The 16416-nt window shown below is 34.6% G+C and overlaps 1 protein-coding gene across 2 annotated transcripts in view; it reads left to right on the top strand.

Annotated features, from left to right (window-relative positions):
* AKAP7 (A-kinase anchoring protein 7) overlaps window positions 1–16416 on the top strand; it is an 88301-nt gene that overhangs the window by 1661 nt on the left and 70224 nt on the right. For both annotated transcript variants that reach the window (XM_056343852.1, XM_056343853.1), the window contains exons 2-5: window positions 1568–1717; window positions 2754–2899; window positions 7610–7746; window positions 13083–13243. In XM_056343852.1, the coding sequence (XP_056199827.1) occupies window positions 1618–1717; window positions 2754–2899; window positions 7610–7746; window positions 13083–13243 (544 nt within the window). In that variant the 5' untranslated portion in view covers window positions 1568–1617. The remainder of the gene's footprint in view (window positions 1–1567; window positions 1718–2753; window positions 2900–7609; window positions 7747–13082; window positions 13244–16416) is intronic.

Below are 16416 nucleotides of genomic sequence, written 5' to 3'. Positions count from 1 at the left end.
CTTGTTCTCTAGCTGATGCTACCTTAACAAATCCCTTTTGCTCCCAGCTGGTTAGGATTCTGCTTTTCTGAGTTTCCTGGGTAATTTTTCTGCCCCAGCCCGGCCTACTGGTTTGTCAGTTTCATGGATTCCTGTTTTGTCCTTCAGTTTGAGATCTCTTTTGAAGGCAGGATTGCCGTTTCCTGTGTGGTTATGGATCACCAGCAACAATCTGTTTTGTGTGAGCTTTAATCTGAATGTTAAGTAATAATTTTATTATTGCTTTAACATCTGTTTGTTTATCATAGTTCTTTAGTGTCTACAGGAAGAACAAGCAACCTATCTCACTGTTTTTTTAATAGCCCCCAGGATAAAGTTAGGTGTCAGACCACAACCACAGAGTGATTTATGCCTCCCTACTTTAGACTGGAGTGAATTAGCATTTAATTGGGTTGTTCTTTTACTTATCTTCCTTAGCATAAAGTGATATATGGAAGAAACATTTCACAGGGTGGTAACAACCCGGATTGGATATGTAGTATTGATTTTATACACGTAGTGTAGCTTTGCATGCCACAGGAACATAACGCGCACTTTTGCTGCCAGATTTTCCTCATGGGCCTGATTTGGGCTATCTGCACTGGTCACAAGAGGAGCTTTGAAAATGCATTGTCTGTAGTAATGAGCTGTCCTGGGATAAACTGCAATTCTGACATAAGGCTTCTTCCACTACAGTAATCCCATTGTGGAGTTGTCTCGAAAGAATACTGCAGGATGTCTGGTTATATGCACTTTTTTTGCTACTAGAGAAGATTATACTGTTTAATTTTTTATTAGAGTTTACTGATACAGAAATGTGAAGCAGACATAAGGAAATAGCTCATACTTGTTGCTCTGAGGAAAAAGATATTTTAAAAAATTGTTAGTGGAGATTATTCTGTCATTGTATTACTCTGAGATAGACCTTCATGTATGTCTTTATACATACAAGATGAGTTTTGATTTATATTGATTCCTTTAAATACTAAAAGTCAGTTTTTAGAATGAGAAGTTCAAATCATTGCTATGACATGCTATACTGTGTGGGAGATGCAGGAATAGAATAATCTCATTCCTGAATAATATCGTCAGCTGAGAACTCTTTGTTATAAGTGGAATGGTAGGATTCCCTTTATGCTCCTTCATGCCTCATTTTCAGGGTGCTTACATTGGAATTAATTTGCCAATGTTTATTTGCACTGAACTTCATATGCCATTACTGTTACATAAAGGAACTTCTTTTTAATGCTTGATTATAAGTCTCTTTTTTTTTTTTTTTTTTGCATGTAATTGCATTTACTTAGAAATAAACAAGACCATAAGTTATTAAATGTAGAAGGCTGAACTCCCTTTTTTTGCTGTTCCACATAAAGTATTTTTGCTGATATGTTAACAAGGAAGAAGAGCAGCATTCTTAAGGGGGTTTATATGTCAATATTTATTTGCTGATAATTAGAGAAACGTATACTTGGTATATTGCTTGTGCATAATGTTTCTACTGTTTATATTAACAACTAAGAACCAGTGTGTTATTTTAAATATATTACAGATGGGCTGGAAAATGTACAGCAAAAGAAAATCTTTAAAGATAATAAGAAGATGACACAACAGAGAGAAGAGCCATGTCCTGCTGATTCGGTAGACTCTCTGATGGCAGAAATGCCATTTGTCGACACAGATATTGAAGATGAATTTGTCAGTAAGTATATTAAGTAGAAATAGTGTGGAAATATAGACACATTATGCATTCGGTTCTTGATCCTGCCTGTTGGCCTGTGCAAGTGGGCTGTGCATGTAGAACAGAGTCTCCCTGCGAACAGGATCCAGGCCAGAGCCTCTTTTATTAGTACTCAGTCCTGCAAATACTTGACGGTGTTGAAAATGTACCATTTCGTGATCCATTGCAGCAATGAGTCACAGAATAAAAACATCTTGTATGTCACATACTGTATATGAGTTTCTCAAGTGATGGCTTTTATGAGCTGTCTTCCAATATGTATATTCCCAGCGTGGGGCTCAAACGCCTCTAATTGGACAGTGGATGTCTGCAGCCTTGTCAGTTTATGGGTATGTATCAGGCCACGTGGTGAGAGAGGGTCTGCAGAGGCTTGAGGAAGTAAGCTGGGAGGAAAAATAATTTATGGTGCAAAGGAAGAATTGAGGACACTCCTTTGCTGTGTTGGAAGGTGTCTTTGGGAAAGGAGGAGGTAGAGAGTTGATCTGGCTTGGATTAGATATTCTTCTGGGTTGGATTTGGTCCTTGGACTACAGATTGGCCTGTTCTAGTCTAATAAAACATTTTCCTTTAATAATCCTATGTGTTACCATATTTTATATTTCAAAATGCAGCATGTGTGGGATTTTTGAAGCTTAATATTGGCCCATTTGCTCTGAAGTCATGTCCATGTTCAAGTGTAGACAATTTTCAGGCCTATTACACTGCAGTGTGAATTCGCTAAATGAAACACAGTAGTTTGGAAGCTGCATGTCTGTATTAGCAGCTTATAAGCCCTGCTTAGAGGTCTAAACTGTTAGTTCAAGTATATATGTATGACTACATTAATTCAGGTTGGAGTAGGATCCCAGTCAGACAGTTCAGCACATAGGCAGATCAGATGACTGGGAAGACATGCTCCAGTCAGTTGGTTGAAGTCCAGCTCCTGTTGGCATGATATTAAGTGTATATTTGTTTTGATTTGTCTGTATGCTGAAAGTAATTTTTATTTTCTCTTCAGTGCCTGCAACCTCTGAAATAAATATAAAAAAGAAAAGAAAGAGGACTACTGGAAGGGAAATTGGAGAAGGCAGTGAGAGAAAGAAGAAACAGAAAAAACAGTATCAGCCGAATTATTTTGTTTCTCTTCCAATTACTAATCCAGAGGTGATATTCTTTATTATACTAATTTGGTATAACCAGAATTAATTCAACAGCTGCATGTGTTTATAGTAAGAACAGTGTTTGATCTTGAGCACCTCAATAATTTTTTTTCAGATATTTTTAAAGGAGTGTTAGCAGCCCAATAAAAGAGTAACTTTATGTAACAATTTTGTGAATAAAATTGCTTATTTGGAAAAGGTAGAGGAAAAATGTTTATCTTTTTATTTGGTTTGTCAGTCTTATGGATTTCACATTATTTTGAATGAAGGTGGCTTAAATTTCCCTTCTGGACTGTTCCAGTATTGCTTATTTTGTTATTCACTTAAAATAAGGAGGAGACATATTCCTATTTATTTTAGTAAGTAAATTCCTAGCAATGTTTTTAGCTCTCCTTATAGATAGGAATTTATATTTGTATCTATTGCTGTTTTAACTAGGCAGTTTGTAGTTTAACATTTTCCACTGAAATTGATCATCTTATTTAAAATTCAAACAAACTATTGTTTTAATTAGATGTTCCAAGTGGATTCAAGAAGTGCAGAAAGCTCTGTAAGAAAATGCATTTTCCTGTAGTTAGCATGTGTTGTCTCATTTAGACAATGAATGAGAATGATTTCTCACATGCTGTAGGTTGTCTCTGGTACAGTTTTGATACCTTTTGTGTCTGCAAAGAAGAAAAGTAGATGCATTATGTTTAAAAACTTAAGCCCAACAGTTTACCACCATTCCCAAATTTAAATTTATTTTTTAATACTAGGTGCTATTTCAGTTGAGTTTTAACTCATCCTAATTCTCTACTATCTGTTCTCTGAGAAGGTTAAAGACTAAGAGAATCTGAATTGAAAATAAACCAAAGTAGGTTTGAAAATTACAGTGCAGTCTTTGATTCTTCAAAACATACATGTGAAGAAGAAATTGTAGAGGCAGGTTTTCTAAGACCTGGGATAGCCTGCAAAATAATGTAGGGGTTATATAATCTGGTAATTTAGAAATTTTGCTCACAATTGTTATTATGTTGAATAGGAAAGTCTTAACTATGCATGCTTTTTTATGCCATGTGTTTAGCCTTGTATCATTACAGAGGTAAAGGAACAGCTATATGAAATCTCAGAGCATTTGGGAATTCCAGGACTTTACTAGAAAGTTTTGTTTATACTTGCCTTAGATGTAGAGTTGTTTTGAAAGTAGAAGATACTGTTGGAATTTGTATAGGCAACATTAACCAAAATTTAGACTTAAGACACCTGGTTTCTTGATAGCCAGAGGGAATTTGGTAATTACTGGTAGTATTTCAGTTAGTAATGAGACACCATTCTTTTTTTTTGAGGATCTGATTTTGTTCCAGTGAAGTGGTTTAGACTTTAGTACTCTTCTTCATATTTTATGTAGTATTTTAGGCTTTATACAGAGAATAATTTTGTAGTAAGGGATATTTCTGGAACATTTAATGAACTGTTCATCTTGGAAATCAAGCTATTTTCTTGCTTGCATTTCAGTTATGTTCTGAATCTTCAGAAATAAAATGTAGTGTTCCATTAATTTTGAATTTATATTGAACTTTGCATAATTACTTGTGCAAAAATAGTTAAATGGATGATTAATATTATATCATTTTCTGTTACTTTATGTTATGTTTCATCTGATGTAACTTGGTAGGTTAGGGTTTCAGGGTCCTCCAGTCTTGATTATAATTGTAATTAATCTGGTAAATCTTTAAAACGTACAGTCTTTATATTCACTTACTAGTAATACCCTTGCAATAAGCAAAATAAAGTAATTTTTTTTTCTCTGAGTAACATATTCCAATTAATGGGAGAGGGGCCCCTGAAATCAGTATTTGAGGCCTTTTGGAGCACTTTTAAAAATAATCTAAGGAGAGAATTGTTGAGTATTATCTGCCTCCAGACACTTCTTTTAGTTAAGTTAGAAAATCTCAAGTGAAGAGAAGTAGTCAGCATGATAGCAGTTGAAAGATAAAATAAAACTTTTTAAGGTAATTTAAATAGCAGTTTAAATAGCAGTTTAAAGTTTTTATTTATGCAGTGGGTCATGACTAGTTATACAGAGATGTAGGAAGAGTCCTGGTTTGCTTAGTTAAAATTCAGTGTATTCAACTGTTAATTGCACCTTAGATTTATTGAAGAAAACACAACGAATCTGAAGTTATATTATGCACTGTGATGGCACAGCAATTCTACAGCTGTTGTGTTACATTTTGATCACAACTTCTGGGAGAACACATTAAAAATAAATTCCTGAAATTCACAAAAATTTTTTTCTTCTTTCCAAATAGCATAGATTGTGTAGAATCTTGTCCCTTAACCAAAGAGCAAGAATGTGCTCAGTCTTCTTTCCATTTTGCCTTTATTGAAAAGGCAGCTCATTTTATGTTTTTCTGGTGGATTCAGCAATAGCTCATCTCTGGAACTGCTAACTGGCCATCTTTGGAATTAATCCTGTTCCAAAGGTATGTTATTCATTAGGTTTTTAGTTTGGTTTCCTAATGGACTTTATACAGGTGTGAGCTGCCTATCCGTTTGCCTTGTTATAACCAGGCATATAACCACAAAAATTGAGGTTTTGTGGGTTTTGAAGCTGCTGTGGGTTTTCAATCTGTTGTCCAAATTTGGCTAAAAAAAATTGACATCTTGGAGGTACTGATTTCCTGCAATTTTTGTGAAATTGGTGCTTGCATAAAAGAGGGAGCCTTGAAAGAACATGCTTGTGTTGAAGACTCTAGTATGATGGGGCTATTGCCTATTGTTCTAGACCTGCCAGCTGACAAATTAGTATCTGCATGTTTGTTAGCCAGTCAGCCCCGTAGAGCTCAAAGTCAGTCACAGCATGTAACACTTCTTGCCCAAGCCAGAACTGGACTATATGAAAGAGCTGGAGGTGGTTTAGCACATGAGCAGAAACGGATGTTGGGTATTGGCTGCTAATCTGAATGCTGAATAACACTGATTTTTTTTCAGAGCTAGGATGGTTTTATTACTATGATATCACAGTTCCATACCTGTCCTCTGTATTCTGAAGGGCTTGTACACTTACATTTATATATTTTTGACTTTGCCAGCTCTCATGTGCAAATTAATTTTAGAAGCAACATTTGAAAATGGAATAAAATCGTAATTCGTAGGATAGGTGATTTCATATTTGAGGTTGGGTTTTTTTTTTCTTTATGGGGATAACTGCATTTGCTTTAGTTTATAAACTTAATTATGCAGTTGATACATTGTAATTATCAGGGATTACATTTACCAGTATTTTGGTTAAATGTGGGTTAAATTTCTCCTGTATCTGAGACAATAAAAGTGTTATTTATCCAGGATAAGATCAGTTCTGAGATATGAAGGAAGATGGTCTCACTACGACATGATTAAGGATCAAAATATCAGTGCAGTTTTTTTCATGTCTTACACCACCTAAGACACTTGTGGTTTTGTAGGTGCCGTATCACCTTTTTCTGGCAAGTGGCTTTTACTTTCCTTCCTTGTCCCCACCCTCCTTAGAGTTGGTTCCTTTCAGTTATAATTTGGTTTAATTTATATGGCACTACTAGATGCCTATGGCACATCAGGTAAAACTCCTGCATGGCAAAACTGATCTTAGGAAATTTGGTCAGAAAAATACTGAATGCTGCCATTAGATTGTGGTTTTTTTCAGGAACTTTGTTTCTTATGATCAACAGAGCTACCAAAATGTATCAAGGTGGTGGTTTGTTTTTGTTTTTTTTAAAAAAACTAAGAGCCACTTGTGCTTACGTTATTAAAGCCAGTATGTGCAGTATATTTGTGAAGCATTTACCACTGAGTTTCAAAGAAACAAAAAAATCAGACTGAAGTTTTCTACATGCTTCTTTTAGACCTTACACACCAAAGTCTGTAATGTCTTGCTTACTGTGCTTTAAGAAGTAACGCATTTTTGTGAAATGGTGAAGTTTATTTGATTTGATGTAATTTCACCTAACATATTCAGGAATTGTTGCAGGGGGGTATGTGTGTATTGGTTTGGTTTTTGGTTTGTTTGTTTTTTTTAATCACTGCAATACAACTATCATAATGGCAAGCACAGTAAGCATTTTGTAAAGCATGTATAACCATATAAATAATTTTCAAAGAAAAAAAAGTGATTCAAACAATTTTAAAGAAAAGACTGATGAAGTTAGAACTGTATACATGTTGGATGGGAATTCATTAAAATAAGTTTGCAGAGAGTAAATTTTATCTGTCTATTAGACAGTATAATCAGAGTTGTAAATTGAGTATCTCTACAAATTATTTACTGAATATTCCTGGTTTGTATGTGCTTGATCCTGCAAAGATCTTTTTCCAGACACTTGCATGCACATAGCAACGTACAAGTTTAGCAAAGTGGGCAGAGAAAGTCCTTGCAGAAGCCTTTTATTTGTATTACTGGCAGTGTAAAACTGGATGATCTTAATCTGCTCCAGGAATTTGTCATACTTATGGAAGCAAACTCCTATTAAGATGTGATGGGGAGTGTCCAGTGATTTATTAATCACTCCATTTGTACCCACTTTGGGTTTACTCGGGTCAATTAGCACAGCTTTGTTGGAGGATAAAACTTCCTTCTGCTAGAATGATTTTTATATAAATGTTTGTTTTCACTTTATATGCTTTTTTGTTCACTTGCATGATGGGATACAGTAATTGTAATGGCTAACTGTTGTTTCTGTGTCTTTCTTCCCAGATTACTGGCAGTATTCAGACTGTCCAAGATGCAATAATACAAAAGGATCAAAGGCTTTCCAAAGCAATGGTTCACTCAGGCTCATTGCATGTCACCATGTTAGTGATGCATTTATCCAATGAAGAAGAAATCAGCATGTAGGTATTCGGTATTAAATTAAGTTTATACAAGTATTTTTGCTAGAGGAATTAATAAAAAGACAAGAAGAGGTAGCTGGTGCTTACTTTCTGCAATATACAGTAACCCTAAATTGCTAGGGTTACTGAAAATTTTATTTTATATTTTATATTTTATATTAAAATATAAAATATTTTTATTAATATTTTATATTAAAATGCTAATCACAACTTATGGTACGTTATGAGCTCTGGACAAAATACATTTTTTCCCTTGTGCTTTTCTTACTGTGTGCTGAACTTGAATGCACAAATCTCATATTTGCTAAAGTAATTATTTTAAAACAGTGTTCTGATATAGGGGACACTGAACAGATTACAAGGGAATTTTCAGAATTTCATAGCTTAACAAATGTTATAAACCAAATTAGTAATTGTCACTGAAAGACTTTAAAGAAATAAACCTTAGCTCCAAGATAATGCCTCATGCAGTTAGAGGGGTTTTTAATGTCCCTAAATGAATTTATTATACTAAAAATTTAAGTACATGAAAAAAAGAGAGGTGGCTATTAGGCCTTATCAAAAATACAATTTTTATGTTGCTTCAGTGATTTAGCTGTTTGGGGTTTTTTTTTGTCATATAAAAGGTAGAAAAGTTGTGGAAAGGCTTAGGACTTGTATGGTGATGTCATGTGTCTAAAATGTTAGGTGCTATGACTTGCTTTATAAAAATGCAGTTCTTTGATTTTTTTACTGTTTATCACATGCTGTACTACTATCTGACAAGCCTACTTGAACGTACAAGTTCAATGGTTTAATACGGTGATGTTCAGACTTAAGTCAGACTATACACCTGTAACTTATGAATGTTCAGTATAATAATTTGTGTGTATAGCTGTAATTTTGACTTGAAAACATACATTGTATTTTATAGTCCTGCTTTACGTGCTTTCTCATGTTTACGTTTCTGTTCAGATGTAGTGCCCAATAGCCTGCATGTGTGAATATAGAGACATCACATATTATAATTGCAGAATTGAGATTGCAAACACTTTGGTAACTGTAACAGAGTATTATGTAAAATGCTGATAAATGGCCTACTGGTATTATATGAACATCTGTGAATCCTCCATTGCTTATGTCAATTTCGTAGTGAATTGCTAATGAATCAAAATTCTTCAGATCCTTGTAATTCTGTGAAAGAGAAGCCTCATGGTTTCATCCTCCCCCATGTGAGTTCTTTCAGGGGCCCTCTGTCATATATGTATGTATCTCTGTGTGTGTTTGTATACATATATATATCTTACTGGTTTTTCTCTGCAGTGGTAGAAGACGTGGTCTATATACTGAATTAACCTAGATCAAATGATGAGTAAGTGCAGTGAGACATTGCTTTGGTTATGGTAATATAGTTACAAAAGAACGTGTCTAGTAAGTGTGTGTTGAATCATTTTTTCCCCTAGAAGGTTTGGCTGTTAAAGTGCAGATTGTTCATAAGTAAGTGAGAATTCAAGATAGAATGTAAGAACCATTTGGTAGTCTAGGGCATGCTTCTAGAAAGTAGAAGTATTTTGGTTAAAAACCATTTAACACACCTAAAAATAATGAGATATCAGTATATGTAACTCAATTGCCCTGCTTGTTTTTCACGCTTGTTTCTTTGAATGCTGTATCTTTGATGCTTCTGTGTTCTTACCTCTCGTGTGAGGATGCAAGGCTGTCAGCATCCTTGTCTCCCAACAGTCTGATCTGAAGGGAGACAAACAGATAGCCAGGAACAGAATAGAAAGGAAACCAAAGGATACTAGATCTGGACTCTCCATGTGTCTTTTGTCTCCAGGAGTAGGCATACTGTCTTTCTCCTGCCTTGTTTGATGAGCAAATTCTGATAGCACTTGAAAATTGGTGAGAACAACCACTGACTGCGTGTGTGTTTTTCTTAAAAAGGGTTTAAAGTATGAACTTTTTAAAAGGAGAATATCAGAGCATATTTCAAAGGTGTTTGCTTCCTCAGTAATATTTTTTTAGAGTCTCAAACTATATCAAAACAAATATTCTCAAATTCAGTATCTTCTGCTACTCCTTGAGCTTCTTCTCATCTTTTACTGTCAGACTGCCACCCAAGCATGCAATTACGGAGTTCTTTTCTGCCTCTCCCAGCAGAACTCCACAGTCCAGGCACCCAGGGGCTGTGTAGTCTAGTCAGCAGCAGCTTCCCCAGAGATTCACCCCTATTCTGGCCAGATGCCTCCTATAGCTATCTAGCTTGGCTATCCCTCAGGTATTCTAGATTCTGTTTTCTATTATATGGGATTTTTTACTTTTTTTTTTTTTTTTCCATGACTGGTGTTTTCTATTTGATCTTTTCAGAGAACGTGAAGAGTAAAAATGTGAATTTTCCTTTCTTTGCTTCACCAATTTTTGATAGCAGGTTAACGGAAAGAAACCAAGATTCAGGCTGGCAAAAGAACCTGTGTGTAACATAGGATAAGAGTAATTCCTCAAACAAAGTGCATCTAGTCAACTGGGCATCTGAGAGTTCACACATCCTTAGGTTTGGATGCATTAAGTTACTTAGATATCTACAGTTTTTCTAGTGTGTTTGCACAATAGTGCCTCTGTCTATACAGAAATGAAATGTGTTGAATGCTATTTGAAGTCAAAATGCGTGATAAGAATGTGCTAAACATAACATTCAATTCAGCACAAAGCCCCTTGTATGGTATTTTAGTACGTAACAGCTTTCACCATGAAAATGGAAGATCTGTATTCTAGGCCGCACTTTCTAAGGGAATCCAGACCTGCAATTCCCATGCAAGTTTTCTGACTGATTGGCTGTGGTCTAGCCTTCGTGAATGCACTTCACATCTCTTTTTGTAGGTCTATATGAAGTCAAGAATGTGAGATTTTAAAAACCATAAAGCAAACAAGCAAGAGTCATGACAGCACTCCCTTCAAGCAAAAGAGTTCTAGTCCATGCTAACTGTATGCAAGGTCATAGAATCAGGTACTAGAAATCAGGATGCCTGCCCTCACAGAAAATTACCAGACTATAGTGTCAAGTTATCCTTTCTTGTTATCTGTCAAAGACACTGTGAATCTAACCTTTTCACTATAAATATGGGAGCTGAAAGGATTTGGTTTAGCTTTTTTTGCAAGATCACTTTTTCTAACAAGTAATCAAAATGAACAATTCAGAAATTTCTAAAAACAAAATGACATCAATTTTAAGTGCTGTTATAATGTAAATACTATTATATAGAAAAAAACCAGGCACTGCTTCTGTAATCCTAGTTTGTATTCACTTTGTATGTGCTGCTTAATTCTTTTTTTTTTATTTCTTTTCTCTACGTTAAAGCAAAATGCTTGTAAACTTTTTGGTTATCCTTGTGGGTTAATTGCACTGTGTAACTACTATTTGGCATCATGAATACTATTTGGTATAGAATAGCAAGAAAATGCCACTGTTGGTTTTTGCTGTGTACTTCAGTGGAAATGTTTGCCCTTGTGTATTATTCCTACAAAGCAATTGTCAGATGTGGTAAAGTGATTTATATGAACATATTGAATATGCTAGAGAGAGGTGACAACTATTTTTCTAAATATTTTAGTGTTTACAAGATTATATGTAAAAGAAAAAGTAGAACTAAATCTTCAGTGTCAGTGTGAAACTGAAAACACACTGCACTGTTTGATTTGATCTCTTATAGACCCTATTAGGTAGAGTTGAACTGGTCAGTGAGTTCTACAGCACACCTTACAGTATGGAAATATAAATCTTTGTTCAGCTGGGGAACAGAGCTTTCCGTGACACTCTTTCTACCAGTTCTCAGATGCAAAAAATCCAGAGGTGGGGTTTAGGTATATGCATGATTCACTACTTCAAAGCCCACTGCATCTTTGACACAGTGTATTTGGAATATCTGTACTTGTTTTGGAACAATTTTCAGGTTCATGTCAGTAAATAAATCTACACACAATTCCCTGTAAGTAATCTGACAAGTATAATCAGTATTAGATGGTGGTTTTGAAAGGCTGTGAAGTATAGCACATATGGAAGACAAAGGAACATGCTGGTCTAATGGTGATAAAAGGGTAGGTAAGTGGTAGAGACTGTGCTGAAAGAAAAATGCCTTTCCCAAAGAAAGAATAATGGCATTGTTGTTTAAAGTGGTTATATAGGAGCTAAAGTACTTCTAGGGTGTACATTAAAGCCCTATAAGAAAGTATGGGAGAGGACTATTATCAATGAAGGGTATTTTGTCATGTAATCAACGTCTTTCTTAACCTGACCTAGGCTTCAATTAAATGCATAGATCTCATCAAGAGTCCATTTTGTTAAACACAGTGGAAACGTGTGTAGAATTTTCTGTAATTGTAGAGGCTTAAAGAATATAATTTAGCCTAGGTTAGAAATCACAGTGATGGCTTTCATCCAGCTAGGACAGATAAAGTAAAATAAACTCTCTTGGGTGTTCTTAACCTGTTACTGCCATCTAGCGTTTGCAGAGTTAGCATTGGTTTAGTGAAAAGTTTAAATTCAGTTTTGTTGAATAGTGCTTAAAACTATAAACATGTGAGAGATCTTTTAGAAGACACTAAGGATATTTATATTTCTGTTTAGCACGTGAATCAATTCAAGCGCAGGTCAAAAGAAATACATTTCATGTAATAGTACATACGCATAATATGGCTAATTAAAATTATTAAAAGATTACCAGGCTTGATCCATGCTTGTTACATGTAGATTATGTGTGCATGCTACTTAACTCTTAAATAAAGTAAGCACCAATTTAGATAGTGCTTTTAATAACAGTTCTCAGTGAGCTTAATAGTAATTTCCATATCGTTATAATTTATATATATATAATGTCACTAACCTCTGTTTATAATATTCAGTAACAATCTTTAGTAACTTTGAATGCAGCAGAATATTAGTGTGTTCAGTTGAGCTATCAGAAGATTAAAAAAAATAATTATTTTAAGAATGGAAAACCAAAAGCTTCCAAGTAAGCATCTTCTTTAAAGGGGATGCACAAAGTTACAGAGACACTGTCATCTTAATATCTAGTCATCCTGCAGGCTTAAATAAATTCTTGTGAGTAGTTACACCTGCTGCTAGGTCTGCCTTATTATTTCTGTGGTTTTACAGCAAGGTGTATGAACCAGTTTACCTTTACAAAATTGTAGTAATAATACTATCTGCATTGATTAGGAAGTAGTGCAAAATTACCTCAGTAAATAATAAATTTAGATACTAATAAAACTTTGATATTTTTGGATATAAAGAATAATAGCAATGTAAAAATTATTAATATATGTCACTTTCACATAGATACTTTATTTCCTCTTGACAGAGCAGTTGGGGCTCTTTCAGACAGCAAGGATTTTGTAGAAGATCTCCTGAAAGGAAAAACCGTGGATTTGTCTTTTCAAGGAATTGATCACTTCAAAAATGAAGTTGGATTTGTGAAGTTGGCAGAAAATGATCATACAACTTTACTTACAGAAATAGCAGGTACAACTTGTCAATCTAGTTTAAGTGCTTTAAAGACTTTTTGACAACCTAGATGAGAATGGAGCACAAAGATAAGTTGGTGCTAATTTAGTCAATGTTAGTTTACTTTTAACAACTTCAAAGGCTACATAATGAATTTCCCAGCATAGTTCAAAAGGGTATTAATGAATGACAGACAGTACTGTTGTCAGATATCTTTGTATTTAGTCTATGTAAAAAATGAAGTGCAGGTTTGTAGATGGATATAAAGACTCCATTCTATGTTGTTTTGGTCCAGGTACTGTCTGCTGTTTCTCAGCTGATATTTATACCCCTTTCAATTTGTGTATTCAAACTTACTGACTTTAAGAACTGTATCTTTGATGCAAAGTTACGTAGTTCTGTCATTTGTGTTCATGCTGAGTAGAGCACTGAAAGGCAGTGATGTTCCTTCCTCATGCATGGTCTGGGGAGACTTTTAATTTTTCTGTTTCCTGTATGTTATATGTATCAGTCTTAAATCTCAGTGAATTAACTCTTAACATTCCACTCCCACATGTGTAAGTGCATACATACATACGTACATATATATATATATATATAGGTGTATATATAGGTATATTTATCTGTACTTTATACATACAGTTGCATATATGTATTAAGTCTGGAGTTTCTCTGCACCCATGGAGGATAAGGGGAATTCAGGAGAAGGACATGACTCATCTGCCAGAATAATGGAATTTGAATCTACGCTGCTTTAGCCTGAATTTTTATTATTTTTTTTGAGCAGTGTAAGCACGTCTCTGGCTTGTTCAGTGTTGTCTTCCCTTAGCAATTAGGAAGTTACTGAAAGATGTGGCAGGTACATGCTATTATACATGTGTACATGTATGTTCAGTTCCAGAGCGAAACTCTCAGTCCTATCTTAACAGTGGAGCTAAGGCCACTTCCTTTGCCAGTCAGATAAAATGCACCCAAAGATACAGTTCAAGTCAGTAGGAATATATAAATCAAAAGGAGTATAAATACTAGCTGAGAAACAGCAGTCAGTGCCTAAACCAAAACAAGGTAGAGGGAGTTTTTATCTGTCTTATGAGTCTATACTTAAACTATGTTGTTTACAGATATTAAATAAAAATTCTCAGAGAACAGTACTGTCTGTAATTCATTGGTGTCCTTTAAAACTATCTCAGCAATTCCAACTATTCCTTGGAAAGATTCTTTAAAAGACTTTTTGAGTATTGATGAATTATCTTTTGTGCTCTGAGGAATCTGAGGTCACACCATTTTTTAATAGTGCAATAACCCATATAGGACATTTTGCCGAGCAGTGAAGACTGCTTCTGTCACGCTACCTCTTTGCATTCCAGTATAGAGAAAAAATGGAAGAAGTCTTTATTAATACAGTGCTTTCTCTAGCACTTTCGTTAGTTTAATTTCTGAAGTACCTTTAGAAAATGTTTAGTATTTTTTAACTTACATTCTAAAGAAAGGTTGAGTAGAAGACTGAGCTTTTCAGCTTACCCAATTGCTTATGCTGTTATTTGGCAATGCTTTATTATTTTAAACAGTGCTCAATGCAGAAGTATTTCTAATATCCAGTATGGTAGAAATTGAACAGTAATTATAGTTCCAGAGAGGCTTTGGTTGTCAAATAATCCCATAATTATTTCAAAGACCGCATCTACCAAGTATTTCTTCAGTCCTTTGGACAATATGCTTCCTCATTCTTGTCTCTTGAGTTTGTCTTTAGATTTCTTTTAAAGGTGACAGAATATTGTATGTATGCTATTTTACAAACTGAGGTAATTAATAAACTCTTGTAAAAGGAGATTGATGGTTTCTGTTAGTGACAGTAACTTTTGATTTTGAGAAGTTTATAGTTAAGAACTCCAAAATAACTGAAGTTGCTAGACATGAAGAGCCAAGTATGTTTTAACTATAGGAAATAAAGAAGTTTGGTGTGAGTAATTTTCTACACATCTTAGACTAGTGAACCAGGTTTTGATCAGAATTAGATGAGCAGAGATGAGATCAGATTTTGACCTTTGTTTTTCAGTTTGACAGTCCTTCGTAGTAGACAAACTCATAATACAGGCACATTTAGCAAACAAGCAAAACTATGTTTTCTTTATAAAGCATAACTACTGACACTCACCGGTGAGCATTCCTTGCTTATGTTAGAACTACGACTGTATGTTACTATTTTCACTTACCACTGCTGCTTAGTAAAAAAATTTCCTATTTCAGTGTTTGGTTTTGCCAACCCAATGCATCATTTCTTGGCCTTACGCCTGTGGTTCAGTCTCTATAGACTTACACAGCGATGATTGTTTTGTTAGGATTTAGTTCAGAAACAGGGTAGGGAGCTGAATATAACCAGAGGAAAATGGTGAAATAACTGAAGATGTTTAATGGGTTTGACTTCAGGATATACTATTTTACCATATCCTAGTGACTGTCATAATTGTAACTTCTCAGTTGCTGCTAATTTCAGAGTATCTTTTTGTGCCTTAAGTGCTATATTATTTCATAACAAGAAACCTATAATTCATGAAAGCAAATTCAATTTTTGTATTGATGCTTGTGCCAGAAATAAAGATTTTAAGTCTGTAATTATGCAACACTGAAAATTATACAAGTTTATTTCAAAAATTAGCTTAGTTACATATTAAACTAGTGGAAAGGCCAGGTATGAGTAGGAAGAAAATGAGTACATTAAATGGTTTCTATGTATGTCTTCATTAGATTAAATTGCAAAGAAAGTAAGAAAGTAATCTGTTAAAACCAGAGAATTTCTTATTATACAGATGACCTTCAGGGCAGTGCAATTTAGAATACAAAATTAATATTAAACAAAAAAATCCATGTGAGCTCTTCAGAACTGATGAGGTAAACAAGAGAGCTGATAGGATTTTCCCCCCTCCCCAAAGTGTATTACATGTATAATTCCTTTAACAGAAGAGTACATTTACAGGGTTAATTGCAACACAGTTTAGTCTGCATAGAGTTTTTACAAAACATTAGCAGACAGTCCCGTAAGGGCCAAACTTCCTACTAAAGGTGTTGCATTTTAGGGAGAAGACCATGTAGTACTTTCTGGGCTGCATTTGACACAATGTAAAGAACCATATTAGCAGAAAAGTGAGTTTATTTTCTGTAATACATTTCATATATTAATTCAGAACAGGCAG

Source organism: Falco biarmicus, chromosome 6, assembly GCF_023638135.1.
Source record: "Falco biarmicus isolate bFalBia1 chromosome 6, bFalBia1.pri, whole genome shotgun sequence".
Classification (NCBI taxonomy): Eukaryota; Metazoa; Chordata; class Aves; order Falconiformes; family Falconidae; genus Falco; species Falco biarmicus.
This window is presented reverse-complemented; position numbering and strand designations above follow the sequence as displayed.